The sequence below is a fragment of the Helianthus annuus genome, chromosome 14, assembly GCF_002127325.2.
Source record: "Helianthus annuus cultivar XRQ/B chromosome 14, HanXRQr2.0-SUNRISE, whole genome shotgun sequence".
Classification (NCBI taxonomy): domain Eukaryota; kingdom Viridiplantae; phylum Streptophyta; class Magnoliopsida; order Asterales; family Asteraceae; genus Helianthus; species Helianthus annuus.
In genome coordinates this window covers 169,867,535-169,884,198 of record NC_035446.2, presented here as the reverse complement: position 1 = coordinate 169,884,198, position 16,664 = coordinate 169,867,535, and the positions used below count along the sequence as shown (strand labels likewise).

At 34.6% G+C, this 16,664-nt stretch overlaps 1 protein-coding gene across 1 annotated transcript; it reads right to left on the bottom strand.

Annotated features, from left to right (window-relative positions):
• Window positions 1-6,102: 6,102 nt before the first annotated feature.
• LOC110905034 (putative glycerol-3-phosphate transporter 1) lies at window positions 6,103-9,057 on the bottom strand. The gene is made up of 3 exons (XM_022150915.2): window positions 8,895-9,057; window positions 6,991-8,001; window positions 6,103-6,898 (listed from the first exon to the last, which is right to left on the bottom strand). The coding sequence occupies exons 2-3, from the start codon at window positions 7,973-7,975 to the stop codon at window positions 6,333-6,335; spliced, it is 1,551 nt and encodes a 516-aa protein (XP_022006607.1). The 5' UTR covers window positions 7,976-8,001; window positions 8,895-9,057; the 3' UTR covers window positions 6,103-6,332.
• Between the last annotated feature and the right edge of the window lie 7,607 nt (window positions 9,058-16,664).

Genomic DNA, 16,664 nt, shown 5'->3' with positions numbered 1-16,664 from the left:
ACATTGGGTAGAACCATAAGATCCATAATACATATACAAAGCTTGATGTACAAGTTTTGATGCAACAAAATGTTGCAAATTATATAAGCTTGATGTACAAGCTTTAATGCAACAAAATGTTGCAAATTATATAATATACTGAAACTGAAAATACCGGTACCGTATCGAAAAATAGTGACACCTAAAACAAGTGAACAAGATAACTGATTTTGTCAGTTCAGGACTAGTAGCTAGCAACATAACTGAATATACCGAAACTCAAAACATGAAAAAACCAATATTGGTACTAATGATGTTAAGTCGGTACCGACTTAGTATGATAATGGTACTCTGCAAAGTAATGATGATCCCTGCTTAGGTCTGCAAACGAACCAAACGAACACGAACAAGGTCGTTTATTAAGGAAATAATCTATTCGTAAACGGTTCATGAATACTTGCCGAATGAGATTTTATGTTCGTGTTCGTTAATTAAGGAAAAATACACGTGTTCACGAACGGTTTATGAACATAAATGAACACAAATAAAATCAGCGAAGACTAGATGTGGATGGCGGAGGGAGTTGGAACATGAAGGATTAATTATGGAATGGAGGTGGATAGTATATGTGGATGTGAATAATAAGAAAGATATTGGTAATACCCAAACAATGACAAGCACTTCAGATAAGGCATTGAGCCCAATTGTAAGGCTTTATAGCTAGACAGCCTAGATCAGACGATACCGACCCATACAAGTTAAAACTCCACCAAAGGCCCAAATAGTCCAAAGAAGTATACCCACAAGAAAAATGTTCTATGGAAATAAAAAGAGGCACCCATATGATGTGTGCCTACGTATCCATGACAGAAGCCATTTACATGTTCACTTCCATTTCCTTGTTCCATGATTTGTATTTTTTGTAACATTAGTTTGTTGTTTAGTTAGTGGGTTTAGTTTGTTAGTATATTCCTCTTTTGTTGCTTTTGTAAATCTATAAAATGGCACCTATTATTTGAGTCAGGATTATGAATGGAAAATTTAGAGAATTATGTCAAGTCTTGTTTTTTATTAATTTTTTTGAGCTTAATTCACTGAACGGATTATCTATTAACTGATTGGTTCATATCACCATATAAGATTATAAGTTAATCCCTAATGATCATGTGAATAAAAAATGAGACGGCAGACGTGATTCCACCCATCACACTCACTAATGTATGTAAAATGTGTAATGGTCATGTACATGTGAGCCAAATTTTAATTGTTTTTTAACCAACCTTATTAATTATTTTAAAACATAAAATATATTTCAAGCATTTAACTATTCATCATAAAAATGTCAATCTAATTACGTGTCAAAATCATTTATGAGACGAAAAATATTTCTTTTGTAAAATCAACTCTTTCTGATAAAATTTATATCAGAATGTTCAGGTAAAAAAATAAGATTGCTTGTATATTTTTCTTTTAAATTACGGACCACAAGTTATTTTAGAAAATAAAATAAGCCTTAAATATATATCGCAGTATAAAAAGAAACGGTGAGGTGGAGGCTTATAATTGGCTCATACCATTTTCAATATGCAAAGTCATTAGCCCCACGCTCGTCATCCCACTCATGGACTCATGCTCACACCCCCTCTCACGGAGCACCGGTGTAGTGTTCCGGTGAATGTATGTTGATGTAAGCGCCCCTCTTATGCTCATCAACCCATAACACGTGGTCTAGCATTTAAAGCCATTAATGATATCCAACGGGTCTAATCCAATTTGATAGTTACACAAGGTCACTGATATTCTCATATGATACGTGATATTTGTCTCCTAAACAATATTTTTATTTTGTCATAAACATGACGTGACTTCTTCTACACGCCATTACACCTTCAAGTTTAAACGTGTCCACAAAATCAAATTGCAAATTTGTCATATTGTTTTATTTATAAAAGTATACATAGTGCTTAATAATGAAACGATAAAAAAGATGATTTATAAGGGTCAATTGCATCTGGAATTTCACACTACTTTAGACTATAATTTGTTGGTTATATTTATTTATTCTTACATATATGTTTTCTTTTTGTTTTCTGGATAGATAAGGAATTGTTTGGTAGTATAATTGCTTAAGTTGGACATATTCCCAGAAAAACAAAAAGTGAAGTAACAAGCAAATCGCCAATAATCTCTACAGTGGTGGAACACTTGCATTTCTCTTGAGAGTTGCAGACTCAACTCTCACTTAGTAAAGAGTGAGGCACTAGTGGGCAATGATAGGAGACCCAGAGAAACCTGGGTTGGATCCTTAAGCCAAACGGGTTTTACCGGTAATTTCACTGTCATGCCTACGGGCGGGTGGGTTACCGGGTTTTCCCTGGAATTGGTGATGAACTCGAGTTATTCTCGGAGTACTCCGTTTATCTAGTAGATGTCTCAAAAATACTCGGAATTGATTCTGTTAGACATTAAAAAAAACAAGCAAATGCAATTGGTTGTGATTTTATGAGCTGTGACCATGAACTAAACTCTGGAACAATGACATCAATTCATAATTCGTGGTTTCCAATCCATGCACGATAAAGGGTCCCACATTTCATTTTTGAAATACAATCAGTCCAAGTATACGACAGATTCACTCATTCACATACCCAAAATTATTTTAATTATTTTTTTAACGTTATGTGTTCAAGGATAAGGAAAGTTGCGTATAATTTCAGATCTGCTGCTGAATACCGAGTGCTTGTTTTATCCATTCTGATTTCGGTATTATTTCCCAATATCTTTAAAAAAATGATCGGCTAACACTGTATAAATATATTCAGGACTACTTAATTTAAGGACATTTTAAAACTAGAAATATCTAGGCCATCGAATATCTTTTAATCAAGGCATCTTAAAGTGGTGTGACATATGACGTATCTTTCTAGTTTGATAAGAAAAATGAAAAATAAAATATTCTCTTTTTTAAGTGATTTAAGCACCTAATAAGTTGAGATAGTGGCTGGTATCAAAGTAATTTACTTGGTTAGCATATTGTTTCAGAAATTGTAAACCTACTCCCATGGCTGGACCACTTTCTAATTGATTAACTTTAGTTTTAAGTCCTAAAGAGTAAAGACACACGTTGACACTAACTCTCTTATAACCCCTGCAAATAGAAAACTAACGTGGAGTTCGTTTTTTAAGAGGTAATTAAAATGTTTGTAGTCTACGGATCACATCTGTAGACGTCTGTAGAACAAGAAGTGGATCAAAACTCTGAAGTTTGCAAAAGGAAAGATGTTTGTTTTTTAACGTATGTAGACTTCTAAAATAAACTGGTGGTGCTGCTGGACGGTAGTGAGTGGTGAACGTGGACGGTGGGTGGCGGTGTAAATAATTTTATATATATTTCGGGCTTATAATTTACAAACCAACAAACAAGAGTAAGTAGTACCGTTAGATGGGAGAAAGAAAGAAGGTTTATAAGACGGTGGGGTGTGGTTCGGGAGAGGGGGTGAAGTGGCGCTCTTCCCCGATCGGGAACACCCCCACCCCCCGAGCGGTGATCGGTACCTTCGGTAGCCCACTCCCGACCGCCCCGAAGCTCTCTCTCTTCATTCTCTCTATCTCTCTCTTGAATCTCTCTCTCTCTCTAGCTTCGATTGGATGGAGTGGATGGGGAAACCATTTCCTAGTGTTGGGGAAGAAGTGGAGATGATGTGGAGGTGAGTTGGAGATGATGTGACCATGGGGGAAGGGGGAACCATACCCCTCAGCCTAAGGCTACATATCCCCTTATGTGAATAAGAATCACACTTATTAAATTAAAAAGTTACAAGTGTTTATGAACAGGGTTGTTTTCGAGCCGAGCTTTGGTCAGCTCATGCTCGGCTTGGTTTATTAAACGTTCGAATCGAGTTGGTTTGGTTTGCAAATAAGTTTTTTCGAGTGGACTTCGAGCCACAAGCCACGAACAATTACTATTGAGCATTGGCTAATGGTGGGACATTAATTAAAATACGCATATTTATTGCTTTTACTAGGTGGCGAATATAATGTCAAAAAGCATCAACCGCTCACAAGTCACAACCGCAAAACCATGTAAGGTTTATATGCTATATGTTTTTAAAACAATATTATAAAATCAATTTTTGTGTGTAACCCGTCCCATATACATGCCCATCCCATCATATATATTATTTAAACGACATCTGAGTTTTCTAGAGATGTTTGGTTCTTAATTTCTAGCCAAAAGTCCTTATTTGATGTTGAAAGTTGGACCATTACATTAATGACTGTGGTTGGTTTATCACTAAATTAGTACTGGATGACAGTGATCACTGAAACTGCAACCACTAGATTGTAATTTCCTTTTCGACCCATGAAAACAAATGCTATAACTTTTTCCTTTTTCATTCAAACATGTGGCCAACAGTTTCAAACACCCTATTTTTCACGTCTTGCTTCTATTTATGTTATTATTTACTAAATTTATAATTATAATTAGCTATTATTATTTATATTTAACCATTATACTTTAGCTCTTTAACTATTTAACCTTTCATGTTTAACTCTTATACTTTTCATTTTTTTATATTTAACCATTATACTTTTCATTCATTTTTTTTTACTTTTTAATAGGAGTGCAAACGAGCCGAGCCGAGCCCGAGCTCGGCCAGGCTCGAGCTCGAGCTCGATTAACTTATGAGAGCTCGGGCTCGAGCTCGGCTCAATTCGAGCTTTCTTTCCAAAGCTCGAGCTCGGCTCGTTTGTATTTTATCAAGCTCGAGCTCGGCTCGGGCTTGGCTCGTTTATTATCTTTTAATTAGTATATTAAATAAAAATAATATAAATAAGAGACTTTTTAGGCTTGCGAGCTCGATAAGTAAAGCTTGGGCTCGGGCTCGTTTACTAAATAAGCTTATTTTTAGGTTCGAGGTCGGCTTGTAAACAAGTTTAAATAAGCTTGGCTCGACTCGGCTCGTTTACACTAAGGCTCGATAAGGCTCGACGAGCCTAACGAGCTTCACATGTGAGGCTCGAGCTCGGGCTCGATAAACAAACGAGCTTTGTTTTAAGGCTCAAGCTCGGCTCAGGCTCGATAAGGCTCGGCTCGTTTCGAGCTTTTTCTCAAGCCGATCTCGATTAGCTCGCGAGCCGCTCGGCTCGTTTGCACCCCTACTTTTTAACCCTTATACTTTTATAACTTTACATGTTTGTTACAAAGAGTTAATGGTCACATTTTTTTATGCAGCCCAGTATCAACTAGGGGTGTTCAAAATCATCCGTATCCAAAAATCCGATCTGAAATATCCGATATCCGAATCCGAAATATCCGAAAATTCGGATATCTGAAATTTCTGATATCCGAATTTTCGGATTCGTATTCGGATTTGGATAGTGGTTTTAAAAATTTTCGGATATTTAGGATATCCGAAAATATCTGAAGTATCCGAAAAATATCCGAAAACTTATATTCGGATATCCAAAAATATCCGAAATATCCGGTTCCAAATATCAAAAAATAATTAAAAAGTCAAAATTAAATTAAAAATTGGATATTCGGATATCCGATTCACTATCCGATCGGATATCCGAAATTTCGGATTCGGATTCACATAGTGAAATCTGGTATCCGAAAATTTCGGATGTCCGGTTTTGAACACCCCTAGTGTCAATTTGTGTGTCCTACGTTGACTTAGTTATTTTTTTTATGTTTTACACACTGCAACGCGTGTGCGTGGTTCAACAATTTTTACTCTTATTTGTTTACTTTTAGCCCTATACTATTCATCTTTTACAAACTTGTCACAAAATTTTCGTTTACGTTTCAGTCTAAATTTTGCGAGTTAACAAGCTGCAACGCGAGCGTGGTTCAACATATGTACATCTATATATTGTCCATTTAATGGCCCAGTTGCAACATGAGGATCCTAAGTCGACTTATTACTCGTCTCTATGTTTTATGTTTCGGTCTAATTTTGTTGTATTAACACACTGCAACGGACGTGTGTGGTTTAACGTTTCCCCGCAAAACACGGGCCCTAAATACTAGTTATGTTATTATTTACTAAACTTATAATTTACACAAACATAACAAAACCTTATATTTTGTATCCTCAAACTTGCATTTCGAGATAGTAATCAAGAAAAATGAGTATTCAGTTTATTACGGTTCAAATACCATATCAAACAAAATGGTTGATTCAATAACCGGTCCGGTATTCATTATTGTTACATATACAAGCCTTAACACCGATCATATCCTCCCCTTTTACATAAAATCTAGGAGAAAAAGTTGTATTATACAAGTCCATTTTACATCTCCTTTAAACAAAATCTCAATTTTCACAATCGTTATTTACGACTAATCACACTTCTTCAACCGCGCTAGATCGATGCGTGTCGCCACTCGAACCCCTTCGTAAATCTTGATACTTCTCCGTCACCTCCGCCACGACCAGTTTAGTTAAAAACAACCCGGCCACAAAAGCCGAACCCATAAGCATGGTGAAAACCGCACTCCAACTTTGGGTCGAAATGTAGCCCGTTAACACGGGTCCAATCGCAGCACCGATAGAACCGGTTCCATCAATGATCGCGGTGACTGTTGCAAGTGCTTTCGAGTTGCCTTTTAAAGACTTGTGGGTCCCGAGATCGGCTGAAACCGCGGTTGTTATTAGAGCGTACGGCCCGTTAACAAACATCCCGATAACAAGCATAAGAATGATGTTTACTGGCATGGATATATGCCCGTAACTCCGGTATAGGTATAGTGCTGGTATCGCACAATACGTGAAGCTCGCTGCTGTAATGGCACGAGCGTTTAGCCGGTCAGATATGTGACCGGCTAGGATTCCTCCCACCACACCCCCGACATCAAACAATGTCGATAAGTTCCCGGCAGCCGTGCTTGATAAGTATTGTCCATTTATAGCTGCAAATATCAAAAACATAATTAGATTAACCGAAATAACAAACGATTATTTTCACTAGACCCTACCAATAGCTTCTGCTGTAAACACGTACCTGTGTGACTAATGTAAAACGGGAGCCAGTAAAGGAACGTATAAGCAACCAACTTCGCGAAAAAGAGGCAAAACGCAAACGGAGCAACCCCGGGTATTCTCCAAGCTTCGAGAAACCCGACAGGTGACCCTTTCTCGGTGTCGGTCTTCGGGGTCAATAGATGCTCGGTTAATCCCTTTTTAGGCGATTCGGTATCATCTTCGTCTCTATCGACTCCCACCGATTCCGGATCAACCGGTAAGAACATGAAAACAACGACTCCAACAACCGCAATCATCAAACCCGGAACCACCATGGACCAACCCCAACCGTATTTCAAGAAATACGCAGCGATCAACGAGCCCGAAATGTTTCCAACCGACGTGTGGGCGTTCCATATACCCATTATAAGCCCTCTCTTACTCTTTCCAAACCAATTCCCTACAACCGCGACCACAGAAGGCCACCCGGTCGATTGAAACAACCCGGCTGCCATTTGAACTACCAAGTAGTAGTAAAACATATGAATGTTTGCCCAGTATCCGAGCCCGAATAACGAAGTAAACAAACCCGTTCCAACCATCCCGATCGTTAAAAAGATCCGTAAATTCATTCTATCCCCAATATGTCCCGAAAAGAACATGCCAACCGCGTAAACAAACAAAAACGCCAAATCAAGATCCCCGAGCAATACCGTCCCATTCGATCCATTAAACGGGGCCCAACCGTTTCCAAGAACCCACGAAAGCGCGTTCGATCTTCGCAAAAATGAGACCGATTGCAGGGTTTCGTCAGGCGATTGTGGATCAAGCGCGCTTTTGATGATACTAGTCGTTTTTCGAGTAGCGTGGTAGCTTGCATAAGCTAGAAATGTAACAATTAACACAATTGCTTGATGGGATTTGAATGAAATGCTTGATTTCTTTGTGCATTCTACATATTTGATTCCTGGCGGTTTTGTGCTTCTTGTAGTTAACTCATGAACTGGTTCTGATATGGAACCCATTTATATATTACAAGTTACACTTCAATCTGGAAAACAAAAAAATGATGATACAAAATATTAGATAATAATAATAATAATAATAACAATAATAATAATAATAATAATAATAATAATAATAATAATAATAATAATAATAATAATAATAATAATAATAATAATAATAATAATAATTACTCTAGTTAATTATTTGTATTTTTACTGTGATAAAACCTATTTGTATTTGATCTCAACAACAGATTACACTGATTAAAATCGATAAAAGACAAAAGGGGAAAAACAATTATTCTAACAAATCAAATTAATTGTTCCAGAAAATCTTGGAATTCTCTACTGTCTAATAAAAAAAAAAATTAAAGAATCTGATTCGACTAAAAAACCAAAGTAATTTCGTGTAAAGTTAACTTCAAATTAATGAAAAGAATAACTGATGGAGACCCAGCATCAGAACAAAAATAACCCATAATTGTTCTTTACTTCAAATTCACATATCGGATAAAATCCAATGTTTTAAAATCCAGTTTAAACCGTACCGGATTTGGCTCCGATTTTGGAATCCGTTTTTTAAACCGTACCGGATTTGGATAAGAAACAGTATAACCGTGTGTATCAGGTGGTTCAACCAGGTGTACCAGACGGTTCAACAGGTACAACAGGCCGGTTTGAACCGGTTTTTTAAAACAGTGATAAAAACTAGCAAAAGTTCGCTAGAAAGTAGTTAGCCTAACAAAACAAAATCTACGACCAAAAATTAAAGTACAAAACATGTTGTTCAAGTACTAGAATCATTAATCTAAGAACAAAGTGACCAAAGATGATAAGATTCTGGTTTTTATAAGTTTTGGATGACGAAAACATCGATTGAAGACTAAGAAACATAAATTAAAGTAATGTAAACATAAACCATGAAGGAGAATGGTACCTTAATATGAAGCAAATCGCTTGTTTCTCTCTCTGGATGGGTTTCTTCTTGTGTTTCTCTTTCTAAATCTATAATCTATGCCTGTATGTATGTGTGTATCTAATCTGGAATTGATCTCTTTGAGTTGATTGGCTTTTGCTTTACTCTATTTTCGGTTGTTGTTGTGGGAAGCTAAATGGAGAATATGTCCCTATTTTATAGCGGATGGTTTTATTTGATTCAATTTGAGATTACCATTTTGCCCTTGATTATATTTTTAATTGCCAGTTTGCCATCTTATTAAAATTAAATGGTTTTGTCGCAACTTGAGTGATATTACGATACTACCCCAGGTGTTTAACTTGGAAAACATTTTAATTTTATCAATATGTATATTATGTAATTCCTTATTTTTTCTCCATTTAAATTTAGTTTCCTGTTGCATAAACTCATCTTTTAGTGGGCTAAAGAGATGGACAGGCACTATTGATAACTGATTGGGCTTGTAAAGGGATTGGGACAGTGCAAGGTCATTGGAATCTTATGGCACAGCACTTGTGTTTATTGTGTCGTGTGCTTCTATGGTTTTCTAAAATGTAAAGATATGAACCTTTTAAAAAACCCTTACTTTTATTTATTAGTTCTTTATTTAAACTATTCTACTCTATACTCATGGAAGTAATTTTTTTTCAGGTGCATAAACCCAATATTTAGTGGGCTAGACATATGCACTTAGGTTTACGATAAGCGAATGGGTTGGATAATGTGATGGACTGGATCTGACCCTGTAAAGGGATTTGTCTACTGGACTACCGAGCCAGGTATGAACCTTTCATTTTTTTTTTCATTTATAAATTGATTTGAATTTTGCTTTCGGGTCGGAAAATTTGGATTGAACCGAAAACAGTTTTTAAAATTAAACTGAAAATTTGTTTCCAGATTTGAGTCTTGTGGGGGAAGTATTATTAAACAAAGTAAGATTTTTCATCAACATGTTTACGGATTAGGATTATTTTAAGATGGTTATCAATCTTTTAAGAAGTATCTATTTTTTCTAAACAAATTTAAATAAGCATTAAGATACTTACTAACAGCTTGCTAACATAATTAATGCTCTAGGAAGGATAAAACAAAAACGAATAAAAACGAACAAAAAAGGAACAATAGGTAAAGAGAATCTTACAGATCTTCAAATCCCTGTAAATTTTCTATGTAAAGTCAAGCATTTGAAGTCGTCAGCATATTTAAAATAACTTTGAACACAATAAACAAAAGAGGTGTTGGTACCTTGTATGCGAATGTAAAGATTCTAGTATGGCACACAAGTTATATCTAAAGTACTCAATATAGCGGTTATGTAACTCATCTGCTTTTTTTCTAATTAATAGGAAGATTTTTTTTTTTTTTTTTGCTAGAAAGGTTTATTTATATCGGATTACGATAATTTATGAAAACAGATTTGATATTACGTTGATGTATAAATAATAAATATATAAAAATAATGTATTTCTAAGTATGTGTGTAACATGCCTAAGTACGCCCTAACAACATATCGCCTCTTCACTGATTTCATGAAGAAGTTTTCATGGGTAGGGACTGAAATACCTTTGCACATTGCATAAACTTCACTGAAATGAGGGGTCTAATTTCAATATTGTCCTCATCTTGCTGCATTTTGGCAAATGTTTTAACATAATTACGTTTAATAAATATTTGTAGGAAAAAAAGATATGTGAATTTAAGTTTACCAGCTTGTGGTTTATTACTTTATTGACTCTTCACTATTTCTTCGATCTTCATTCCCGAAACATGTTTTGTAGTCATTTAAATCTATTTCATCTTAAATGAAAGGGGAGAGTAAGTATACAAATATGAATTTTTATTTAGAATTTACTAATTTAAATATTTAATTACAAGTGGTACACTGCATTGATCCTCTTTCTCTTCTCTGATGATTTGGTCACTGCCATTCCTATGCCAAACATTGGGTTCATAATTTCATATTTTTCAATGTTAACTACCAGTGCATAGGTGAAAAATGAAACAGATTAGTTGCAAGCAGAAGTTTCTATTATAAAACTTACGTAGGGCTGCTGCTTCTTTTTGATGTTAAGCTTCATGACAATGTTTGCAGGTTTTGATAGCAGAAAGGAGTAGCCTTATTTGCGTGTATGTGACAGCAGAAGGTAAAAAAAAATCATGAGGGACTCAGCTTTAAATACATGTTTATATGCGGCAGTTGTTGCCATGTGCCCCACGTTGGATGTAATAACTCTCGACACTTTCCATTTTTTTTGGAGATTTTAAAGGATGTAATAACTGTCTGACAGTTTCCATTTTTTTGGATTTTTTGAACTGGTCGGGAGGGAAGTGAAAATTTTTAAAATGGTGTTTTTACGGAAAAAAAAATTCTATTAGGTAAATACACTAAAAAAATTGTTCACGTATCTTTTTTTATTTAAAGTGATATAGTTATTAATTAAATTGTGTATAATTAAGTGATTAAGTTCTGGAAAACTAAATTAGATTAAAATGGCGTTTGTTTTATTATTAATATTTTACATACAACAATATTATTATATAAATTATGTGTTTTAATATCAAAGTATTTCTTACTTGGATGACACCTATATCTAGGTACTTCCAGCGCATCAAGTATTAAACCAACTTTTTGAGACGTATGATAATTGGACAACATGAATTGCACTAAACCTTATTTTATGTTTAGATATATTGTGATCAAGTTCTTTAAAAGGGTACCAAACCTTTTTTTAGTTTCATTCTTAGTGCAATATATTTGAAAGATTGTTTGTTTGCATTCCAATGTGTTTTTTTTCCGTAGTTAAAAATTAACGATTCTGTTTTGTTCTTACTAACTCTTGTATACAGGGTGTTGGGCAGGTTGTGGTTGTCAGAGTAAAGGCGATATAGTTTAATTTTGAATTTAAGTTTGGTTCTATCGCAGAATTGTAAATGATCAGTGAAACCGTTTATAACTGCACATTTGTGTAAGGTTTCTTTCTTTTTTTTTTCTTTTTTTTTTTTTTTTTTTTTTTGTAGTTAGGTCGTGGGCAACATGATATCCGGAAAGTCAACATCCTAATCTTAAGTAACTGCTGCTTCTAGAAGCATTTCTCTATTTTAAAGGGCTGAGATTTAATCTCAGCTTGATCTAATGGCTGAAATTTCTTTTTGTTCCTATTGACTTTAACGGGAACATAAGAATATAGAATTAAAAAATCTGTTTCTAGTTTATGGGCATCTTGATATTACTTCTGTAAAGTAATGATGATCCCTGCTTAGGCCTGTAAACGAACCAAACGAACACGACGAACAAGGTCGTTTATTAAGGAAATAATCTATTCGTGAACGGTTCATGAACACTTACCGAACGAGATTTTATGTTCGTGTTCGTTAATTAAGGAAAAATACACGTGTTCACGAACGGTTTAGGAACATAAATGAACACAAATAAAATCGGTGAAGACTAGATGTGGATGGCGGAGGGAGCTGGAACATGAAGGATTAATTGTGGAATGGAGGTCGATAGTATAATAATTAGACAGATATTGGTAATACCCAAACAAGGACAAGCACTTCAGATAAGGCATTGAGCCCAATTGTAAGGCTTTATAGCTAGACAGCCTAGACCAGACGATACCGACCCATACAAGTTAAAACTCCACCAAAGGCCCAAATAGTCCAAAGAAGTATACCCAGAAGAAAAATGTTCTATGGAAATAAAAATAGGCACCCATATGATGTGTGCCCACGTATATGGATAGAAGCCATTTACATGTTCACTTCCATTTCCTTGTTCCATGTTTTGTATTCTTCGTAACATTAGGTTTGTTTAGTTAGTGGGTTTAGACGTTTAGTTTGTTAGTATATTCCTCTTCTGTTGTTTTTGTAAGTCTATAAAATGGCACCTTTTATTGATTATGAATAAAAAATTTAGAAAATTATCTCAAGTCTTGCTTCTTACTAATTTCTTTTGAGCTTCATTCACTTAATGGATTATCTATCAACTGATTGGTTCATATCACCATATAAGATTATAAGTTAATCCATAATGATCATGTGAATGTGAATAAAAAATGAGACGGCAGAAGTGATTCCACCCATCACACTCACTAATGTATGTAAAATGTGTAATGGTCATGTACATGTGAGCCAAATTTTAATTATTTGTTAACCAACCTTATTAAGTATTTTAAAACATAAAATATATTTCAAGCATTTAATTATTCATCATAAAAAAATGTCAATCTAAGTACGTGTCAAAATCATTTACGAGACCAAAAATATTTCTGTTGTAAAAACAACTCTGTTTCTGATAAAATTTATATCAGAATGTTCAGGTAAAAAAATAAGATTGCTTGTATATTTTTCTTTTAAATTACGGACCACAAGTTATTTTAGAAAATCAAATAAGCCTTAAATATATATCGCAATATAAAAAGAAACGGTGAGGTGGAGGCATATAATTGGCTCATACCGTTTTCAATATGCAAAGTCATTAGCCCCACGCTCGTCATCCCACTCATGGACTCATGCTCACACCCCCTCTCATGGAGCACCGGTGTAGTGTTCCCGTGAATGTATGTTGATGTAAGCGCCCCTCTTATGCTCATTAACCCATAACACGTGGTCTAGCATTTAAAGCCATTAATGATATCCAACGGGTCTAATCCAATTCGGTAGTTACACAAGGTCACTGATATTCTCATATGATACGTGATATTTGTCTCCTAAACAGTATTTTTATTTTGCCATAAACATGAAAACACAGTATATCTTCATGACTTCTTCTACACGCTATTACACCTTCAAGTTTAAACATGTCCACAAAATCAAATTGTAAATTTGTCATGTTGTTTTATTTATAAAAGTATACATAGTGCTTAATAATGAAACGATAAAAAAGATGATTTATAAGGGTCAATTGAATCTGGAATTTCACACTACTTTAGACTATAATTTGTTGGTTATATTTATTTATTCTTACATATGTTTTCTTTTTGTTTTCTGGATAGATAAGGAATTGTTTGGTAGTATAATTGCTTAAGTTGGACATATTCCCAGAAAAACAAAAAGTGAAGTAACAAGCAAATCGCCAATAATCTCTACATTAAGTGGTGGAACACTTGCATTTCTCTTGAGAGTTGCAGACTCAACTCTCACTTAGTAAAGAGTGAGGCACTAGTGGGCAATGATAGGAGACCCAGAGAAACCTGGGTTGGATCCTTAAGCCAAACGGGTTTTACCGGTAATTTCACTGTCATGCCTACGGGCGGGTGGGTTACCGGGTTTTCCTTGGAATTGGTGATGAACTCGAGTTATTCTCGGAGTACTCCGTTTGTCTAGTAGATGTCTCAAAAATACTCGGAATTGATTCTGTTAGACATTAAAAAAAACAAGCAAATGCAATTGGTTGTGATTTTATGAGCTGTGACCATGAACTAAACTCCGGAACAATGACATCAATTCATAATTCGTGGTTTCCAATCCATGCACGATAAAGGGTCCCACATTTCATTTTTGAAATACAATCAGGCCAAGTATACGACAGATTCACTCATTCACATACCCAAAATTATTTTAATTATTTTTTTTAACGTTATGTGCTCAAGGATAAGGAAAGTTGCGTATAATTTCAGATCTGCTGCTGAATACCGAGTGCTTGTTTTATCCATTCTGATTTCGGTATTATTTCCCAATATCTTAAAAAAAAAAAAAAAAAAAAAAAAAAAAAAAAAAAAAACATGATCGGCTAACATTTTATAAATATATTCAGTACTACTTAATTTAAGGAAACATTTTAAAACTAGAAATATCTAGGCCATCGAATATTTTTTAATCAAGGCATCTTAAAGTGGTGTGACATATGACGTATCTTTCTAGTTTGATAAGAAAAATGAAAAATAAAAATATTCTCTTTTTTAAGTGATTTAAGCACCTAATAAGTTGAGATAGTGGCTAGTATCTATCTATAAAGTAATTTACTTGGTTAGCATATTGTTTCAGAAATTGTAAACCTACTCCCATGGCTGGACCACTTTCTAATTGATTAACTTTAGTTTTAAGTCCTAAAGAGTAACGACGCACGTTGACACTAACTCTCTTATAACCCCTGCAAATAGAAAACTAATGTGGAGTTTGTTTTTTAAGAGGTAAAATGTTTGTAGCCTACGGATCACATTTGTAGACATCTGTAGAAAAGAAGTGGATCAAAACTCTGCAGTCTACAAGAATAAAGATGTTTGTTTTTTAACGTATGTAGACTTTTAAAATAAACTGGTGGTGCTAAGCGGTGGTGGGTGGTGAACGTGGACGGTGTAAATAATTTTATATATTTCGGACTTATAATTTACAAACCAACAAACAAGGGTAAGTAGTACTGTTAAATGGGAGAAAGAAAGAAGGTTCATAAGGCTACATATCCCCTTATGTGAATAAGAATCACACTTAAATTAAAAAGTTACAAGTGTTTATGAACAGGGTTGTTTTCGAGCCGAGTTATGGTCAGCTCATGCTCGGCTTGGTTTATAAACGTTCGAATCGAGTTGGTTTGGTTTGCAAACAAGTTTTTTCGAGTGGGCTTCGAGCCACAAGCCACGAACAATTAATATAGAGCACGGCTAATGGTGGGACATTAATTAAAATACACATAATTATTTCTTTTACTAGGTGGCGGATATACTGTCAAAAAGCGTCAACCGCTCACAACAAATTTTAGTTTATGAATGTGTGGATTTTGAATCGCAACCGCAAAACCATGTAAGGTTTATATGCTATATGTTTTTAAAACAATATTATAAAATCAATTTTTGTGTGTAACCCGTCCCATATACATGCCCATCCCATCATATATATTATTAAACGACATCTGAGGTTTCTAGAGATGTTTGGTTCTTAATTTATATCTAAAAGTCGTCATTTGATGTTGAAAGTTGGACCATTACATTGATGAGTGTGGTTGGTTTATCACTAAATTAGTACTGGGTGACAGTGATCACTGAAACTGCAACCACTAGATTGTAATTTCCTTTTCGACCCATAAAAACAAATGCTATAACTTTTTCCTTTTTCATTCAAACATGTGGCCAACAGTTTCAAACACCCTATTTTTCACGTCTTGCTTCTATTTATGTTATTATTTACTAAATTTATAATTATAATTAGCTATTATTATTTATATTTAACCATTATACTTTAGCTCTTTAGCTATTTAACCTTTCATCTTTAACCCTTATACTTTTCTTTTTTTTATATTTAATCATTATACTTTTCATTCATTTTTTTACTTTTTAACCCTTATACTTTTAAAACTTTATATGTTTGTCACAAAGAGTTAATACAATTTGTTATGCTTTAACAGCCTAGTATCAACTAGGGGTGTTTAAAATTATCCGTATCCGAAAATCCGATCCGAAATATCCGAAAATTCGGGTATCTGAAATTTCTGATATCCGAATTTTCGGATTGGGATTTGGACAGTAGTTTTAAAAATTTTTCGGATATTTGAGATATCCGAAAATGTCTGAAGTATCCGAAAAATATCCGAAGTATCCGAAAACTTATATTCGGATATCCAAAAATATCCGAAATATCTGGTTCTGAATATCAAAAAATAATTAAAAAATCAAAATTAAATAAAAAATTGGATATTCTGATATCCGATTCACTATCGGATCGGATATCCAAAATTTTGTATATATGAAATTTCGGATACCGATTCGCATAGTGAAATCTGGTATCCGAAAATTTCGGATGTCCGGTTTTGAACAC

What these genes read in the sequence shown, in the direction of transcription:
- LOC110905034 (XM_022150915.2), bottom strand. Translation starts at nt 7,975, where the DNA reads ATGGGTTCCATATCAGAACCAGTTCATGAGTTAACTACAAGAAGCACA. An exon ending in GTTTTACATTAGTCACACAG is followed by an intron (nt 6,899 to 6,990) that starts GTACGTGTTTAC and finishes TGATATTTGCAG; the next exon opens with CTATAAATGGACAATACTTA.